The sequence below is a fragment of the Varroa jacobsoni genome, unplaced genomic scaffold (genome assembly GCF_002532875.2).
Source record: "Varroa jacobsoni isolate VJ856 unplaced genomic scaffold, vjacob_1.0 scaffold_303, whole genome shotgun sequence".
NCBI classification, from domain to species: Eukaryota; Metazoa; Arthropoda; class Arachnida; order Mesostigmata; family Varroidae; genus Varroa; species Varroa jacobsoni.
The window spans coordinates 1-18,008 of NW_019213205.1; the positions used below are offsets into that span (position 1 = coordinate 1).

Sequence of the window (18,008 nt, forward strand, 5' to 3'; positions counted from 1 at the left end):
AGATATATATACGTAACTCGTTATGTAATATATCATGGAATATCGTTAAGAACGCTTAGTACAATTATTATTGTGACCCGTCGAAAAGTAACGATCACTTTGGCAGTTAACTTCTTTGTCATTTTTTATTTTCCAGCACGTTTCTTGCTATTAACCAGCCGTCAACTAATCACGGTACCTAAAACGGGAAAAATCTATCTATTCCATATGCCATTTTCGTTATCATTACTATTATTACGGGTTGTTCTTCGCTACTTGCTTGCTGTCTCGTCTTTGTTGATTTTTATATCTATTAAATCAATAACTTCTCATGCGGAGCTCTTTGTTGTATGAAGGATGGCAGTCGACCCGAAAGAGCTTCCATTGAGACCCGATCCGGTGCTATATCCAGACATGTAGGAAGTTCCGTACGAAAAGGAGGGGGCAGAATAGCCGTAACCGATTCCAGTTCCGTAGATGGAATCGTAACCGGTAGAGTAGGAGACAACGGGGGCAGCACTGATACCAGTAGCGTAGGTCGAGGTAGGAACGGCCGCGGCAACAGCAGGCGCAGCTATAGAGACTGCAGGGGTAGAATGAAAGCCGATGATAGAGCTAACAGGGGCAGGCGCACCTACAGAGACAGCTGGGGCAGCCACGATTCGACCGCCAATCGATTCTCCACCAACATGCTGAATTTGAATGTTGGGTTCGTCACCGCCAACGATGATTTCGGGAGCGGCTTGCTGCTGCTCGGCGATCAGCTCAACTTGAGCAGGAGGAGCGGGAGCCTTGCGGATATTGATGACGCGGTCTCCAGGCAGCGGCGGGTTGGCAACGTCGAACACCTGAACGTGGGGGTCCTGGTAAGTAGCACGGTCAATCTGGGTAGCACCGGTGCGTGAAACAAGACGGATGTGGTTTTCAGGAGCGATCGGTCCCTGGACATCGATGACCTGAGTACCGCGCCGCGGTCCGTCGTGGACACGGATAACCTGGCCACCGGCCTTGTACTCTTCAACACGGATGGTGTTTCCGGATCCGCCAGTGTGGATCTCGTGCGAGCGGATGCCTTCGCCGGAGCCGGTTACGGTGGCTCCACCAGATCCATTAGCACCATAGGTAACGCCTCCGCCAAGGCCACTATAAGCAACACGTCCACCAAGGCCTTGCGAGCCGGAAATGTAAGAAACAGTTGGGGCAGCAGCACCCACAGAGATAGCAGCAGCCGGCGAAATAGTTGGCGCAGCTACCGAAACAACCGGAGCGGCTACCGGAGCGGCTACGGAAGCTACTGGAGCAGACGACACCAGCGTGCGGGAGGAACGCGAAACAGCGGCAGGTGTAGCGTAGCTAATACCACCGCTCACCGGAAGCGTGTAACTGGCCCCGTACGAGACTCCGCCGATACCGAGTCCATATAAGTGTTTGCCATAGCCGCCGTAACTTGGATAGCTGGACAGAATCTGGCCCCTGGCGGCCGTCGCCACCAGGGCTGCAGAAAGAATCTGGAACGCCCTCATGGTAACAAGAAAAAGGAGATTTGATGGAGAGTGCAGAAGCTGGAAGGCCGAAACCAACTATGATCCGAAAACTATCACCCGAGCAGTTTTTATAGTCCGCCGTTTTACTACGGTTGTCTTGTTCCTGATCGTCGTTTCAATGGTGGTGGTGGTGGTGGTGGCGGTGGCGGCGGCGGGGGGCATGGTGATGGTGGGATTTCTTGTTCGCACAGGCGCACTTGCACAATTCTTGTTTGTTTCGCGCATCCGTACGTACTTACCTAATCGCTGGTTTACCATGGTAACAGTCGTGAGCGCCTGTGATTGCTCTTGAGCAGTCCGGAGAGGGCCCAGAAAGGAACACGTGTCTAGCCCAGAAAACGAGGGGGACAGTTGAATTAACTTGTATTACTATTGTAGTATGGTAGTCAATTCAGTTTGGAAGCTTTGACTGGTGCACCCAGAAGAACTGTACAGTGTAGTGTAATCTAGTGTAGAATAGAATAGAGAAACATATCATAGTGGTGGCGATAGTAGGTTCAACCTACACGATTCGGAAGTTGAATCCTACTAGAAAAGAGGCAAAACATCATCTTCGTTGCTAATGATAGACACACTTAGATACGATAACGAGACAATGTGTTAGTAATTCTTTGTAATCATCTCGTGTGCCTGTTAACATGGATACATGTAGGATTCCAGTTTGTGTGGATGAGGTCAGTGGTCTGAAAAAATATACTTCGAACTAAATTGTGTAGTGTGGGGCGTTACTGAAACGGGTATTGGCATATGCAACATGTATGTTAGTATGGGAGTATCTTAGATGTCACCTATACATTTAAGCATTTAAAATGATTTTCTGTCTAGTATATTTGGGGGCTGTATTACTTTACGTAGTTTCTTGTCAACTTCTCTCCAGGTCTTGTTGAGCGTGCGCAGGGTGCGTTGAGCCTTTTGTGCGCAGGAAACGCATTAATATCCAGTATAAGTTTGATCGAACACTGAGAACAGATTCAATTCGCTACAGAAAGTATTGCGGTACAATGAGAATAACTTTGATACACCAAAGTTCAATGGCAAGTTATCGAAAGAATGTTGACATCGGCGAGCGACTTTGTGCCTCTATCGATTTCAGCGGAAAGAACTGAGAACAGTTTACTTTTATAATATGTCAGTCGGCAGAGTTGAACAAAATGCAAAATATCGATTTCATTTAACTTTGAAAATGTTTTTGTCGCTTCGAGGGTTTCTCGCTATTTGAGAGGTCCACAAGAACATTTCAAGTTTCATCTAAGTTTAACACTGATATTATATATAGGGGATATTTACGCGAACACAAGTACTCGGTTTAGGTTTCGATAATGTATAACATTAGAATATATGGTTCTTGGCCTTAGGTCTGGATGATGAAGACTAAATCGTAAGTGAAGCACGTGCTTCGATCTTCTAAAATAGTACGCTTCCTTATTTAGTCTCACTGTTTCCTATTGCATGATTGAGTAGGTTGAATTGGCTCAGTAAGTCGGATTGCAGGGGTCGTTTCCTCCGCTGACATATAGTATATAGCATTCGTGACTGAACAAAAAAGTGAATCAAGTCAATCTCTGAAACATTAATTAGACTATTCGAATTGAAAGCGGAGCTGATTGTTAGGCGGTCGGTCAGATAGCGATCACCAACATCAAACACAATTACGGTGGCTTACTGTACATCGGAGATGATTGGGATCTTGTCAGTTATCTATCTGAATGCTTGTCAACGATCTAGGTAACATTCAGTAGGGGTATCTTATGCAGGGCCAGTTGAAGTTAGGTGCGTCACCTTCAAAGGCCCTTGCCAGTACTTTACCCGGAGAGAAAAAAGGTCCTATCCGCTCGGTAGACGATGTGCGCTTAATATAGACATAAAAAAAAGGCTTGCATTTTTTTTTATTCTTGCACAGATTGCACACGTATACAAAATAGTAAGATGCTACTATACAGACATGTTGTAACAATGCTATTAACGATACCGTTATGTTGATTCCCGTTTCACCTGTCATTGCAAATTTCCACTACGTAGAGTTGATTTATGTGAGACTACTTAAAAGCTGTTGACGTGAGCTTTCGGGACGAAAAAAAAAAACATTTTTACACGTACAGTTTCTAGGATTTTAAAAAAGTATAGCCTGAAACTCGGTTCGTCTACTCTTCAAGCCAAAGTCCTCAAAATAAAATCACAGTTCCAGTTCCCTATTTTCCGCTAAGCACAGGCCTTCGGTTTCGCTATGTTTACATTTGAGGTAACTACTTACGAAGTACTTGTGCTGTTTCGGTAATTTAATGAGCTAACCGTAATTTCGTTATAGGCATGTAGTTGGTATGACATCCTTACGGTCTATTTGTCTAGATATTCGAGTACGCTCTACATGACTTGGCTTTCTGTAATAGTTTCTGGCTGTTGGTCGTGCTATAGTTACTAGCAATTTTTTCGCAAACGGTTTTTTCGTACGGCGACATATTTTACCGATACCGATTCCGTTTCCGTTTCAAAAGCTATCACATAATTACTTCGTTCTAAAGAAGATTAGAGCACATAGTTGCTTCAAGTAGCTTCTTACTCTGAAATGAGCGCGTTTGGTCCCTCAAGCACCTACTGAGTACCATCGAACGATATCATTATATAGGTAACGAGAAGTATTTCTTAATATGAACCGAGCCAATTGAGAAGCTATCATTTTTTCTTTATTTGCCTGAATGCAAATTATTTTAGGGTTATTAAACTTCACTGAATCAATTACTGATTAATCAAGAAAAAGAACATGGGTGTCAATTTATTAACGGTCAACGGATCATAGATTTAGACAGAAGTTATGTGACCAACTGAAAGATGAGCGGATTTTCTCATAACTTAAAGAAAAGATATAGTAGGAAGAAATCAATACATAAGACTTTACTGCTCTTGTGTATAAAAAAATTATTACTATTGTTTATTGATATTGTAATAACCATCATTTAGTAGCATATTTCCCGTAAGCTTCATCAATCATAGTTAACAATGCTACGTCTCTGTGATGGTGGAATAGTTTCCCACTAAATTTTTTTGATAAGTTTTAAGGGTACGTGCAATTAGATATCCCTAGGCCACAGTCTTTTCTGCTTAGGCGGAGTGTAGGACTTAACCCCTGCGGTCGGGCTTGTTTTTGTTGAAGCGACTACCCGCTAATTGTGAGCTTCTCTCTTATTCCACCCAAACAACACGGTTTAAACTTAGAAACATACAACATAAAATCTAGGTTAATAGTTCAGAGAAGGAGGCGAACATGTGCAAGAAATGATCCTGTGGGTGTTGAGCAGAAACGTGTTAAGAATTGTAAAGGCTTGGCCCTATTGCTCTCCAGCTAACTAAATAGTGTAGGTGACTTTGCATGTCTTTTATTCGTTAGCATATAATTGTATGGGTATTTTGAAGTAAATAGATCATGGCTGCAAAACGTCGTACGTTGATAAAAGTATACAACCTTATGGAAACATTATTTCACTAGAATAACAAAGATTTCAATTTCAGGCAGCCGTAACGTTCTAGACTAACATTAAAATTTACGAGCTCCGTTTTATTTAGCTTATTTTAATCAATGTATACACAGATTACTTGGAAAATCAAATATGCTTGCTTCAGGCTATCAGGTGTCCTAGTACTCTGTTTATTTATTGACCTTAGAAAAAATCGACAAAATTATTGGAGACAGCTGCTTAACCAACTACAATTTCCTTTCTAACTTCACCTTCTGACATTACTCCATTAATATAAACTAGTACTGACTCATAGGTTTATTATCAACTCATGAGATGGCTTGAGCAAACACAGTACCGTTACGCGCATTTTCTACACTAGTATACAGATTACAATATTCATAAAAATCTCCCGTTCGTTTTTTTACTTAGTAACGAGCTATATTACACATTCTACGTAAATTCTCGAAATCCTATCGCTTCGTGGAAAAACGTCTTACGCTTCAGCGGAACTTGTTTGTAAGGTATTTCCAGGCACCGAACACAGGTCATCTCAGGAAGGGCAACTGGCTTTGCTTGTAGTGGCCCAGATGGGTTCATAGGTTGCTTAATAGTTTTTTTTTTTTTGGCTAGGCTCGTTCAAATTTGTAGCTTAAATTTTCGTTTGGAACTTCGTTGTGTACCTACTTTAATTGAGACCTGCTGGATACGAAATGGTTCGTTCCACTGAGGACCCAAAACGCATTCTGGTAACCCGGCTAGAAACAAAAAAGCTGCGCATTGTGATCTTGCTGGTCATTGATGGGCTGTGAATCTAAGTAGATTGTCCGACAGTAATTGACTGTATGTAAGGCGTCACCTATGACGAAGGTACCGGACCTGACTGGGTTAGCACATCGCCATGATGTGCATCGCAGGCTCGTAGTGTAGCTCGTGAAATAAAAACTATATGCATGAGAACTGTGGAGTCGGAACGTGGGCAATAGTCACTAAAATTTGAACAAAAGCTTTTAATACAGCAGTGGACGTTAATGGTTGTCTATTATGACAGAAGGGTGTTTAATACTATAATGGTTAGCAGATGTTAGCGTTAGCTTGATAGGTAAATGGCTAATACGAAAAGCCATATAAGCCATGGTCTTTCTAGCTTCAATGGATAATAGAGACACGGTTGATTATCGTGGTGACAACATTCTGGGCGTTTCAACCCACTAGAACCGTCAGAAATGAAGCTGTCAACAAACAATCGCCATGTCTCGAATAGCCTATTCAACCTCGTGTTTTTTTGTAGTTAACGGGCAGATAAATCACTAGCTAGTCTTTGAGATTTGCCTACGAGCGAGGCATACGGACAGCAACGAGGAGCACGTCTGTCGTTCTGGAGCTGTGCTTTTGGCTGTCTCCTTGGTTTTTTCATTTCTCACCACTGTAGAGCCGTTTATTTGCGTAACCAGTAATATTGTTTGCTTGTGCTTTGCTGCTGTCGTTTGAAGACCTGTCTCTCTGCTTTTTTGTCCTTCTTCAATCCTTCCCCGCTTTTCTGCTTTATCAGCTGCCAGTTTCAATTATAAGCGATGTCCCTACTCGGCACCATGTAAATGTCATCCATGCCCGATTTGACATCGCTTCGATTCCAATCAAGTGGCTCTATTAAAGGCCGCCGAGCAAGCGAAGCTTACTTTACCGATGTAGTAGTTTGCTTCTAGTAGGTGTGTATTCAGCTTGTAATAGTCGTGTCGAGAAGGCGGCGTTTTTAGATAATAAAATGTCTCTTGAGCCCTGATAAGGGTACAGGTGACTTCGAAATAGGTGACCCAGCATGCTAGTAATACGGAAATATAAATGAATAATACCAGACCAGTTTCGTAAAGCTGGTTGCCAGGATCTCAATAATACATGTAGTTGTGTGATAGCAATGAAAAATAGTGCATAAAATTATACATAGGACAATTTCTTATCACCGAAGAGCAAATTTAAACAAAAGATAAACAATAACAAGTATCTATAAATTCGTATACGGCTAGTGTAAAAGTTTCCATAGATGCACAAAGATATGACCTCAAAAACTGATTGTATAGCGAATAGCGACTAATGACCAGGGTGACATGCTTCACCGCCACGTACAGCAACAAGATACCCATTAATGCCCCTGTACGGTAGCTGGCGAGAAAAATGCGAGACGTAACAAGGGTATCACAACGTATCTATAGAATCTCTATCGTTATACATGAGTGAACACATTAAACAAGAGTGCACATGTGCTTCAAGAAGGGCCGTTGCGATCGCTTCTGTTCGTTCTCGTCGTAGTTTGCGTACCTTAACGCGACGAGAGGTCGTAAACTGAAAACGACAATGGAGAAAGCAACTTCGTGCATTTCAGATTCCGGAGTTGAGCGAGCGGAAGCAGACTACGATATTACGTCTGTCTTGTTATCTCTCCTGCTATGTTTGTATGTATGCTACTATTATGTGGACGATGAGGCAATAAGGTGCAATGAACGTGTCCTTGAAGAGGCGCCTTCCGGCGGCGGTCACAGAAGCAGGTGATGCGACGCGCGACGTGATTCCTGTGCCAGATCAGGATTGACAATACGAAGAAGATAGTATACATCGATCTCCCATCCACAGCTCGAAACAGTCGTATCGACTTCTTCGCATAACCTGAGACAAAAAAAGGAGACGGGCAGAAGTGAACGCAAACACACACACACACACACACACACACACTAATAAATGATATTAGCAGCTGTCATTGTTGTTATAATGGTTTCCAGCCATAGAGAAAATGGCAAAACTTTGCTTGCAGATCGCTAAGACCCCGCTATGAAGTTACTTTAAAACTGCCATCATCCAAAAATGACTCTAGCTTTTATCTGTAGCATCGATAGCATTGTTTGGTGTGTGAATGATAATAGTTTCCCCTGGAGGCATTATCTTCTGGTTAGAAGATGTTGTCATAAAGCACGTTTGATCGTAAACTGATGATACAATAAGAATCTCTGTATAAATGTCATCGCTTTGAGACAAACAGGCATTGATAAACGAGTCATAATAACTTCATTGATTACAGAATTACTTTATTCACGTTACAATTAAATGCTATCAGTATCACCTTCGTATCGATGAGTAAGTATATAGCTGCAAAGCTTCTAGAAGACTCCCTGTAATAAAACGCTACATATTGAATTCCCTAAACTACAAGCAGGCTATTCTGATCTAATCAATTCTTGATAGGCAGGCTGCCCCGTAGACAATGCTCAATCGACTATGCACACAATCTGCTAACTTGCACAGCTGGCAAAAATTAAAAGTTGGCAGTTTTAGAGTAATGTCAATCCTACCCAAAAATTAAGTAATTTGTGCTGAACCCACATCTAGCTGGAAAAAAACATTCTTTGCCATTTCCCCATCAGAACAGAAATTCAGAGACGTTTGATATGCGCCTATCTCAGACTTTAATTGTTCGTCGGAGGTTCGAGTTTGTTTGGTTTGCCGTACTGTGTTTTTACTCATATACATTGCACCAATAAGGCTTAGATAGATCTAGGCAAAGTGTCCTCTTGCCGTAACCAAAACAGTTATACGTTATCTATACGGAGCTTTCAAAAATGTTTTATCTTTGCCAGCAGTTTATCGCTCATCACGATCGACATCAAGTTTACATAATCGATCGACAAGTTCTTTACTTCTCCTGATCTTAGCCAGCATTGGCAACTTCTGAAATTGTGACATTGTTAAAAACGATACGGCTTCTATGTTTGTACGAAATATTGATAATGAACTAATGGCACGAGCGATGACTGACACGTATGTTTGGCTGCTTCTATTGAGATCACGCAGAGAGAATCTAACATTAGGATGTTTACATATATTTTGTCTATATTCAGTGCTAAAACAGTGTCAATGCAAAAACTACAATCTTGTGTGTGTATATATATAAACGTACGAACTAGCCTAAGAAGGCGTTCTTCATTTCGTTACGAAGACCGAAATTAAGCACATACTCTGAATCAATGCATAGTTGTTTTTTTCATGACCGCCAGGCTTATTTACTAAAGTTTACCGGCTTCTGCTTGACTAAGCACAGCATATGGTATCGGAAGCCTAGGTTGATGCTCTACCTGTTAAAAAATTAACACGCGCGAGAAATTAATTCGATTAAGTTGAAGTACAGTTGGATGCGTTCATGAAGTAACGCGCGGAGAACGCGCTGTGTCCCTTGATCGTGGACGTTATTAGCCTGAATCGCGGCCACTCTAACGCCATAAATCGTAGGAAAAAAGATGGTGGTCAAGGTTTCTGTGTGAAAATAATTTCAATCTAGCAGCCGATAGACAGCGAACTGGCCAGTTCTAAACTTCGTTTCGATCCTGTCAGTTTGACTGTGTTTTCGGCTGAATGCAATGTAGAGGAAACGTGTAGAGATAGATGCGTATATACAGGTGTGCGAACGATAAGGCTTATTTTTATAATTTAAATGATGAATACGATTTTCTAACGACATGTTGATCCCCGGGAGAAATTTTGTCGCCGATGAGTCGTTCGTGGGCCACGAGTGAGAAGGTCGAAAGTTCCGTATCATCTTTAATAAAGGGTGTAGTGCTCAATATTGTCTAGTATAGTATTAACTGCCATTGATAAGGTGATCACTTCGCTGGCTTTGTAAAAACCAGATTTCTTCAGCTGATTTCAAAAAAAAATTATGACATTTCTTAGAATTATTTCGAAGCAATAATTGAGCCTTTTATAGAAATAACAGTTATCTTGGAAAAGCTACATGAGGCCAGGGCTATTGAGCGTTCTGATCACCCAGCGACTGAACTTCAACGTTTTCCAACTTTGCCCATCATACTATCATCTATTAACATGTTATGTATGTAAGTCCAAAATGCTGGATTACCCTCATATGGGTATCTTACCTTGGAGATAATCACAGTGTAAATAATTATCAAAAATTAGCTATGTTATAAATAAATTGAATACGTTTGATATAACAAAAAAATTTAAAAAATTAGCTTTATTAGAGTTGGTTGAATCACTTATTTTGCCATCGACTGGTAAACTATATATGTTTTGTTCAATTACTTGGGACAGCAACGGTATGATTTAGTGTTTGAGAGACAAATGGCTGATACTCTTCTTTTTAACTCGTTCCTAGATATGCCTATATCTATCTATGTGGTACACACTGAAACGTAATAGTTGTTCGATCGACGAATTGGATAATGAACGCGTCAAAATGAATCTTTATTTCAGCTCTATGGGTGACTGTGTCGAGCAAGTGTTTCACGTAGACAATCGCTTTGAAAATAGCTACTAAATAGCAGCTGATTCCTTTTTGGCACCGACGGCGCTAGTGGCCTACGCAGTAGTTGTTACCAGGCGTCCAGCTGATCTGACGGCTGCAATGAAGTACTCGTCAGGAAAAGAAAACGCATGCTACTCCTGTTGCTTACAATCTCTTCTGTTCATTGTCTATCGTTACGTCGCTTCGATGCCTGCGATCTGGGCTCTACAAGTCGAAATTAGCGACTGGGCCTTGCACGCCATACAATAGCTGGACGATGCCAATTGCTTGCCACAAAAAAGCAATGTCATTTCTACATGAATATATTCGATATGAAGTTCAAAGGACTGATGGCGCGGGAATATTAACCGACTGGTTTCATCTAATGGAAACGTTCAGGACTAACTAAACGTCAGAACGATACATCATGTTTTTGCGATATCTTCTATTAGTGCACTATAATATCGCGTATGTGGAAACGCCGTGCGGCTATATGTCCATCAGCTTCAGGCTCACGTATCGTTCATACACATATAGCTTGAGCGCCAGGTCATTGCGGTCTAACGCAAGCCCTAAAAATTACATTAAATTTAAGGTTCAAATGTTGGATTAATATTACAATATGACATATCGAAAATGCTTAGACAAATTCGCAATTTCTAATTTATTACATACAACTACAGATTCTTATTTATTTTTATTTTATCAAGAATCAGATAATGAACTCTTTGAAGAACATTATATGTATATATATATATATATATATATGTATATATATATATATATATATGACCTTTTAGTGGTAACTTAAATTTAGAGAAAGGCCAACAAGTGTTGTCCTTCATAAAGTCTTCTCAATGCTGCCTGAGTTATGTTAGTGAGAGCAGGTAGAAAAAGTGCTAGGTTGCAAGAGATTGTACTCTAACTGATCGCAACATGACTAACTATATGTAAAAATGTAGTTAAGATTTTTAAGTGCTGTTTAAAAGAAAAGCTAGAAACCTAAATTAAAAATATGAATAAATAAAATTAAAAAAATGAGAAACACTTAATTATTGGCGAGAGGCTGTATTTGATCAGCAGAAGCAAAAACGATAACGCAGAGATAAGAATCTTCTGAAGCCTTCTGCTTCTCGGACTTCTAGTTATCTTATTGGCGTCGCTTGCATACCGTCTTCTAGCATCTTATTCCAGTCTAATGCGCAGAAATTCAAGATGTACACCCCTATGTATAATACGGCATTTATCACCCGATGCCGAGAAAAACTACACTCCGCGGTTTCCGTAAATCAAAATCGTTCCCGTCGAAATCTTACGACTAGACTCGAAGCACTAGAATCTCGCAATACTTGAAGAGGACGGGCTAGTGTTTGGAAAGCCATTTTTGTTAGGAATGTATATGTGAATATCGTCTATGAAGCTCACACCACAGTTCGGTATATTTGTTACTGCAGTCTGGGGCTTTAGTTAGTGTTTTCTGCTTTCAGTACTCAATAAACTATCACCGTTTCCTCCACCTGGCGATCCCCTGACAGCTTCTCTTGGTAACACTTCGGCCTGTTTACGAAGCCTAAAACGTCCGACGTCCAACGTCCCGTGAGTATATCCCGAATAATCGATACAGCCTAAATCCCGTATAGGTTTCTATGCGGCACGTCGATTTTACTGTGAAGATGTCAAGAAGCTTATTGTATTTTTGTCCTTTATTAGTTTTTTTAATTTTATCCTTTTACTATTTACCTTACGGACTCCTGGCAATTGCAAATAAGAAAATAGTCAATTTTAAGCCTTATTAATCTGTTGAGCATGAAGTGGTTAACATGTCGAAGTTTTTAAAACCCAGATTCGTAATATTTTTTTTTCGTTTTCGAGAAAACATCAATGAAAGACTCGTATTTCATTGACCTATATGGGCCCACAAGTCGAAGTTACTCGGGTGGGGAGATATGGGCCACTAATGGTTAGGCCAACTATTACAGAGGGGGAAAAAAAGTTATGCTTCGTGATCAGCAACATCTATTTTTCTGAAGCATAAGAATGCTCTAACTGTTTCAAATACAGTGGCCATGTTGTTGCCACGAGACAGAAATTGTTCATTTAAATTATTTAGCTTGATTTTTACGCCGACTGATAGTACTCCGTTCGATGTGTCTGACCGATTTTCACTATTCAAATTAAAAATACTATCTTAGAAAAAAACCTTTACTCATTTTTGAAACATCACCTTCCTAAATGTCTAATTCGGTAACCGTTTTTTTTTTAACTTTTAGAACATTCCAATGTAAAATACTTTATGAGATTATGATAAAAATAGGCTTTTTTTTTTTATTTAGAGAAAGGCACTAAAACGAAGCTTTTGAGTTGTCTATGAAATATACCTATACATTTGTATATCTCATTGGGTTACTACCCAATGTAAGGGATAGTAATGCAAATATCGGAAAGACTCACCGAAGGAATCATTATTAGGGAATTGAGATGGTCCATATCTGCTGTTGCCAATGTACTGATTACTGAAACTTGAAATTGTAAAATTCCTTTAAGATATTTTTACCTGTGCGAAACGTGCTCGATTTTTATGACAGTTAATCTAATTTTCTAGTACACGTTGTTGGGCCAAAGTCGCGACGCACCGTGTCCTAGGCCAGCGCCTTATTCCAACTTAACGGTCGGCTTTCGTTTCGCCAAAACAATTAGAGTTCATGCTCCTCGCCATCGGCATTAAAAGCAATAGCACGATTAACAAGAAGTAACACACCATAGTAACGATGACATCACAAAGTTATCCATCAGCAGGATTTAGAAAATGTTCATGATCAAATATTTCCTATCCAGACATAGGAATTAATTTTTCTAGATAGCGACAAATCAATATATTTACATAATATAATATATAACAATCATGTTACGATGAAAATATGTACACTATTATTTATTAAACTTGCCACTTTCTCGATGTGGGTAGATCTATTAGGAAACAGGTAAACGGGCAGGAAGTTCTTTTGAGAGCATCTTGATCCTGCTCAAGCAATGGCCTATTATTAAAACGATAGATTATTTCAATGAACGTATTATATAGGACATGCATGATTTTAGAAAAAAAAAACAACTTAATTTCGCTAAGCAGAACTAGACTGATTTGTGAAGAAATGCAAATGGGTGGGCGACGAAACTGACTGACTTGCCATAGATCTACTTTTGTCATTGATAATATGTACTAACTATACCGCTAACGTAATCTGAAGATTTGGAACTGCTTCCATCATACCAGCCAACGCCATCTGCGGTCTTCAAGGATATTCATGAGGTCACCTACTTCCGGTTGCTGACGTGAGAATTTCTGAACGCGACACAGAGAAGTAGAGCTCATGTTTATGTAATTAAATCCTTCGAGTCATACAACATTGCTATTGAATTTTCAACTGGCGTCAAAACTATCAACCATCTTTGAAACAGTAACACCACAGAAACTTTTCTTCAAGTTGTAAGTGTAGTACTAGTGTTTTGGGCTTATTGTTTGTTTTATATTATAGTTCTGTATATTGCACATCAAACATCTCGTATGCACCCGTGTTGCATGAAGGCATCCTCTGCGAAATCTATTTTCTCTGGCTCATGCTTATCTACTGAAACTGGTTTTTAATTGTGCACATAAAATATGCTTATCCAAAAAAAATGAGTACCGATCCTTGCCCTAACAGTTTCTATTGCAATGGTGCGCTAAACAAAAAATAAAAAAAAAAAAAAAGGACGCACTAGTAAAGCTCGATTGACCAGCGAAAGCGGTTGTGCCATTGGGGGCTGAAGGAGGTACCGAAAAAAATTGTATAAATAAATTAGACGATAATAGTATACATTCTGCGGTTTTTTTTTTTTTACTAGAAGAATAGAAAACTTATTTTGCAATGATTACGTGTATTTTTTTCATTGGTCTGCTGCAATGAAAATTATAAAATTTTCAATGGTATCAAGCGAAACTATAGTCGAAATAATAATGCTCAAATTTTAATAGTCGTAGTTTGTCACATGTAGTAAGTTTTTTTGATGCAAATTTGTTATCCACTGTATAGAACAATGAAATTTTCTAGCGGTGGCAAAAAATCAAGTATTTGTTGCAGCTTCAGTAAAATGGATTTGCCCGATACAGGGCTAAATATATTTTTTCAAAATTTAGTACAGCTCATAACTACTATTTAATCGAATAAAATGCTTAAAGTTACGATTCTTATTGAAAATAAGTTTAAGTTCTATTCTAACGTGTTTACACTGAAAATCATTTAGGTAAATACGATTAGACAACATACGTTTGAGGTACCCAGTTTCTCCCTGTGTGCTGAAACAACTGTGCTGATTGCCTTAGCCTTATTATAGTTTACTCACTATAGTATAGTAATAATAGTAGTAATTATATAATTAATTCAGCTCAGTGTCACACGCTAGTAAAGTTAGAGATAAACAGTAACGTACATGGCAATTTATTTATACTAAGTTGTTGTGACCATTAACTTAGACAAGTCCAAAGTCTCTTCACATATTAATAACAAATCAAGATTCTCTCTTAGTTGCGCCATTTATCGTACGCACGAGTGGCTTACCATCCAAGCGGCGGTCATAAAGTTAGCCTTGAAGTTACTGAGTGAGCATGCTCTAAACCTTATTACTTAGAAGCGAACGAAAATATAAAAATATAAATATATATATATATATGGTATATAGAGTTATATATACCAATTAGTGATTCGGCAATCAATTATCGTACATTGTTTCTGCTCCCTTCAGTGTATAATTTGGCAATAAATTCATCACTAAGCAATCTGCCCTAACTTGATCGCATTTTTTTATGGATTCGCATGGCTCACTATTCCTTTTAGCAGACTGCTTCAAGTAATTTTCCCGATAGCAAAGAATAAGGTGGTCCGTGGCCCACCCTCGACTGCCCTCTAGCTTTTCGCTTTCGACCTCATTACTAACGCGCGCTTGGTCTCGTAGCGATGCGGCCTCTTCTATCCTTCGGCATTGTTAACGTATAGGGGCATTTTTTCTCTCATATGAGACATCTTTCTTTCAAGATTTAGGTTTTTAACGATCTAATGCCCAGGTCATGGCCGATTTACGTTCTCGCTTACTCTTATTTAAGGTTAAAATTTAGGCCTATATAAAACAAGGAAAAACTAATTATTTAATGATGAACTAGGCGCAGTCAACCTATTCATGATTATACGCGTTTATTAAGCATTATAATAAGCAGCAATAAAAAAATTCAAAAGTGTCTTATATTTTGAATCATGAAAGTACAGTTTACGATACGACGAGAAGAAGGTCATGGTATCATATATATATAGGCTTGCCAGGTACCATTTGTTTTTGTCACCACTACCCACCCCATTATTATTGTACGTACCCCATTATTGTACGTTTCTGAGTCGTATCTGTCGATTCTTCAAGCTGCTAGCTTTTTTTACAGTTGTTTCCCTACCTCGATTTTTTCATTTCCTAACGCCCAATGCTATAATATATGATCTTAAATTTGTCACTCGAGTAACGGCATTTCACAAGCTACCTTTATGCGCCTCGTTGTGTTATTATACAAACGGTACCTTCGTAAACTATAGGACTATATTTCTGTAATAGGGAACTACGCATTACCTCTTACTGATGATTGTCACTGGAGGCAGATTTTGAACAAACAGCGAGTTTACCGTTTCCGGGGAGCAAAAGACATTTTACCAGGGGCTTTGCCTACGTTCCCGATTATCTCGAGAATCGTTCTCGTAAACCAAAGAATGTCCATATGTACAAGTTTCAAAGCTGAAAGTAGCTGTTTTTGCACCCGATGAGATATCAAGTTATAACGAGGCTAACCCGTAAACAACGCACCACTATATAGTATTGGTAGCATTGTTGTTTCTTTATCGATAATTAGATCACCGATATTTTCGTCGGCAAAACTATAATTAAGAATCTTTTGTCTAAAAAGCTAGCATATAGTTAAAAGAATCTCATTAACTGCCTACGGAATAATCGCCTTGCTTTTTAAATATGAATGTTATTCCATCCGGTTTTTTGGCTACCTGGAAAAGCAGCCGATAATAATGAACGTTTTTTTGGTACTCGAAAATCGACATGGTTAGCAGAAAGGTACCCCGTGAAGCAAGAGGCTTGAATTACCGATCGCCTTGTTCGGTTCTAAGTTATCTAACGTCAACTTCGGCAAGCATAACCACTTGGAACTGCCGGATCCATTGCTAGATTTATTTTAGCTTCTTTACCAGGGATGTAAATGGTCGCGTAGTTTCCTATACCCTTCGGTGCTTCTTTGTACACGCTCTAGGACCAACACCAGCGCTCTTGGTAAACCTAGATTTTTTAATCGATTCTCTGCAGCATCGGTAAATTCTCTGAGAAGCAAATATTCGACATTTATGGTCAGAAATAGGTGCAAAGTGTGGCGCCACCCCTCGATGGTAGCGGCTTCATCCATACTCAATGACACTGTCAATCAACGGTATGCTGTAGCACCTCACAGTGGCCTGAATTGCTTCTGGCCATCTGCAGTCTCTCCCTCTGATAGCTATATACAACTGTGGCTAAATTTTTTTTTATCATTAGTAGAAAAGCTCAAATTAGCAGCCCGGAGCGTATCTTATCAAGTTCACTGATCGACGAACAAAACAAAGAAGTTTAATTGTGACAAGCTGACTTTCAAATAGCATCGTTACTAATTTTCGGATGCGGGAACACGCCAGACAACTGGATTCGGCTTCAAAAGCCGCAACTTATATATATGCCCACTTTATGGCTGGCACAGATAGTTTTTGAAACAATCACGTTATATGATAAGTAAATTTTTTGCCCACAAATTTGCTGCAGCAGAACAGTGAATTTACCAATATCGATATATATATATATATGCGAGATGCTACCTTTTGTCTACTAACTAACGTCGTATTCTGTCAACAGTCGAGTCCAATTTCTGTCCACGTAAACGTTTCAGTGCACAGTGTATAAGAAGAAGCAGATCTAGCTCAGTATGTACAAAATTATTATCTATAACATTATGGTGGCTCCCTCACCACTATCAGAAAAGGCCGTACCTTCTATGACAACTTTTTCAAGCAAGATATAGTTTCGCGCCGATAGTGCTATGACAGCCAGTTTCATAATCATTTTTCGTAGAAAAAAATTTTAGTAGAGAAATGAAAAATACTGTTTGTTTCTACCCAAGCAAAATACAAAATAAAATCGATAGTATCGAGCTATAGTTTGAGGTAAAAACTTCAACATGTGTTCAAAACTAGCTCGCTCATCACATTAAATTAAGTTGTGTCAGATTTTATTAGAGAAAACAGTCAAGCCAAGTACCCCATTTTTTTTTTCCATTTTCTATTGCGTCTGCATGCTTAATTGTTCTTGGATAGCAGGGTTTAGGCTAAAAGTACGTAAACTTCGTGCATTTAGTGAAAAATCTGTTTTTATGAGTCAGAAATGTAGAAAAACATGCAACAGCGAAATCGAATATCGCTTTAAGACCCATCCACTAATACGAAATTGCTCAGAAAACACTTATTTGCTATTGTTTGTCAGTTTAAGAACATGTATGGACATCTCGCACAAGCCAGCAGAGTGTCAGGACGCGAAATAGGGCAGAAACCCACGAGCTTTGATGCGCGCTTCAGAGAGAGAGAGAAAGGGATTAATAAATGAAATCTTTAGTTAGAGTCTTTTTGTTAGATAGAGATGATTTGTATA

General features: G+C 39.4%; 1 protein-coding gene and 2 long non-coding RNA genes across 3 annotated transcripts; 1 reads left to right on the forward strand and 2 right to left on the reverse strand.

Moving 5' to 3' along the window:
• Positions 1-106: 106 nt before the first annotated feature.
• On the reverse strand, positions 107-1,580 carry LOC111259185 (uncharacterized). Its single transcript, XM_022830986.2, has one exon. It carries the CDS (start codon positions 1,500-1,502, stop codon positions 309-311), a length of 1,194 nt encoding a protein of 397 aa, XP_022686721.1. The 5' UTR covers positions 1,503-1,580; the 3' UTR covers positions 107-308.
• Positions 1,581-1,775: 195 nt separating this feature from the next.
• On the forward strand, positions 1,776-14,092 carry LOC147753678 (uncharacterized). The gene is made up of 3 exons (XR_015310469.1): positions 1,776-2,197; positions 10,229-11,855; positions 13,505-14,092. It is a non-coding gene; the product is annotated as an uncharacterized LOC147753678 (long non-coding RNA).
• On the reverse strand, positions 11,790-16,106 carry LOC111259188 (uncharacterized). Its single transcript, XR_002679471.2, has 3 exons — positions 15,906-16,106; positions 12,711-12,778; positions 11,790-11,924 (listed from the first exon to the last, which is right to left on the reverse strand). It is a non-coding gene; the product is annotated as an uncharacterized LOC111259188 (long non-coding RNA).
• Positions 16,107-18,008: the final 1,902 nt, after the last annotated feature.

Excerpts from the sequence above, each read along its gene's own strand:
- LOC111259185 (XM_022830986.2), bottom strand. The coding sequence starts at position 1,502 with ATGAGGGCGTTCCAGATTCTTTCTGCAGCCCTGGTGGCGACGGCCGCC.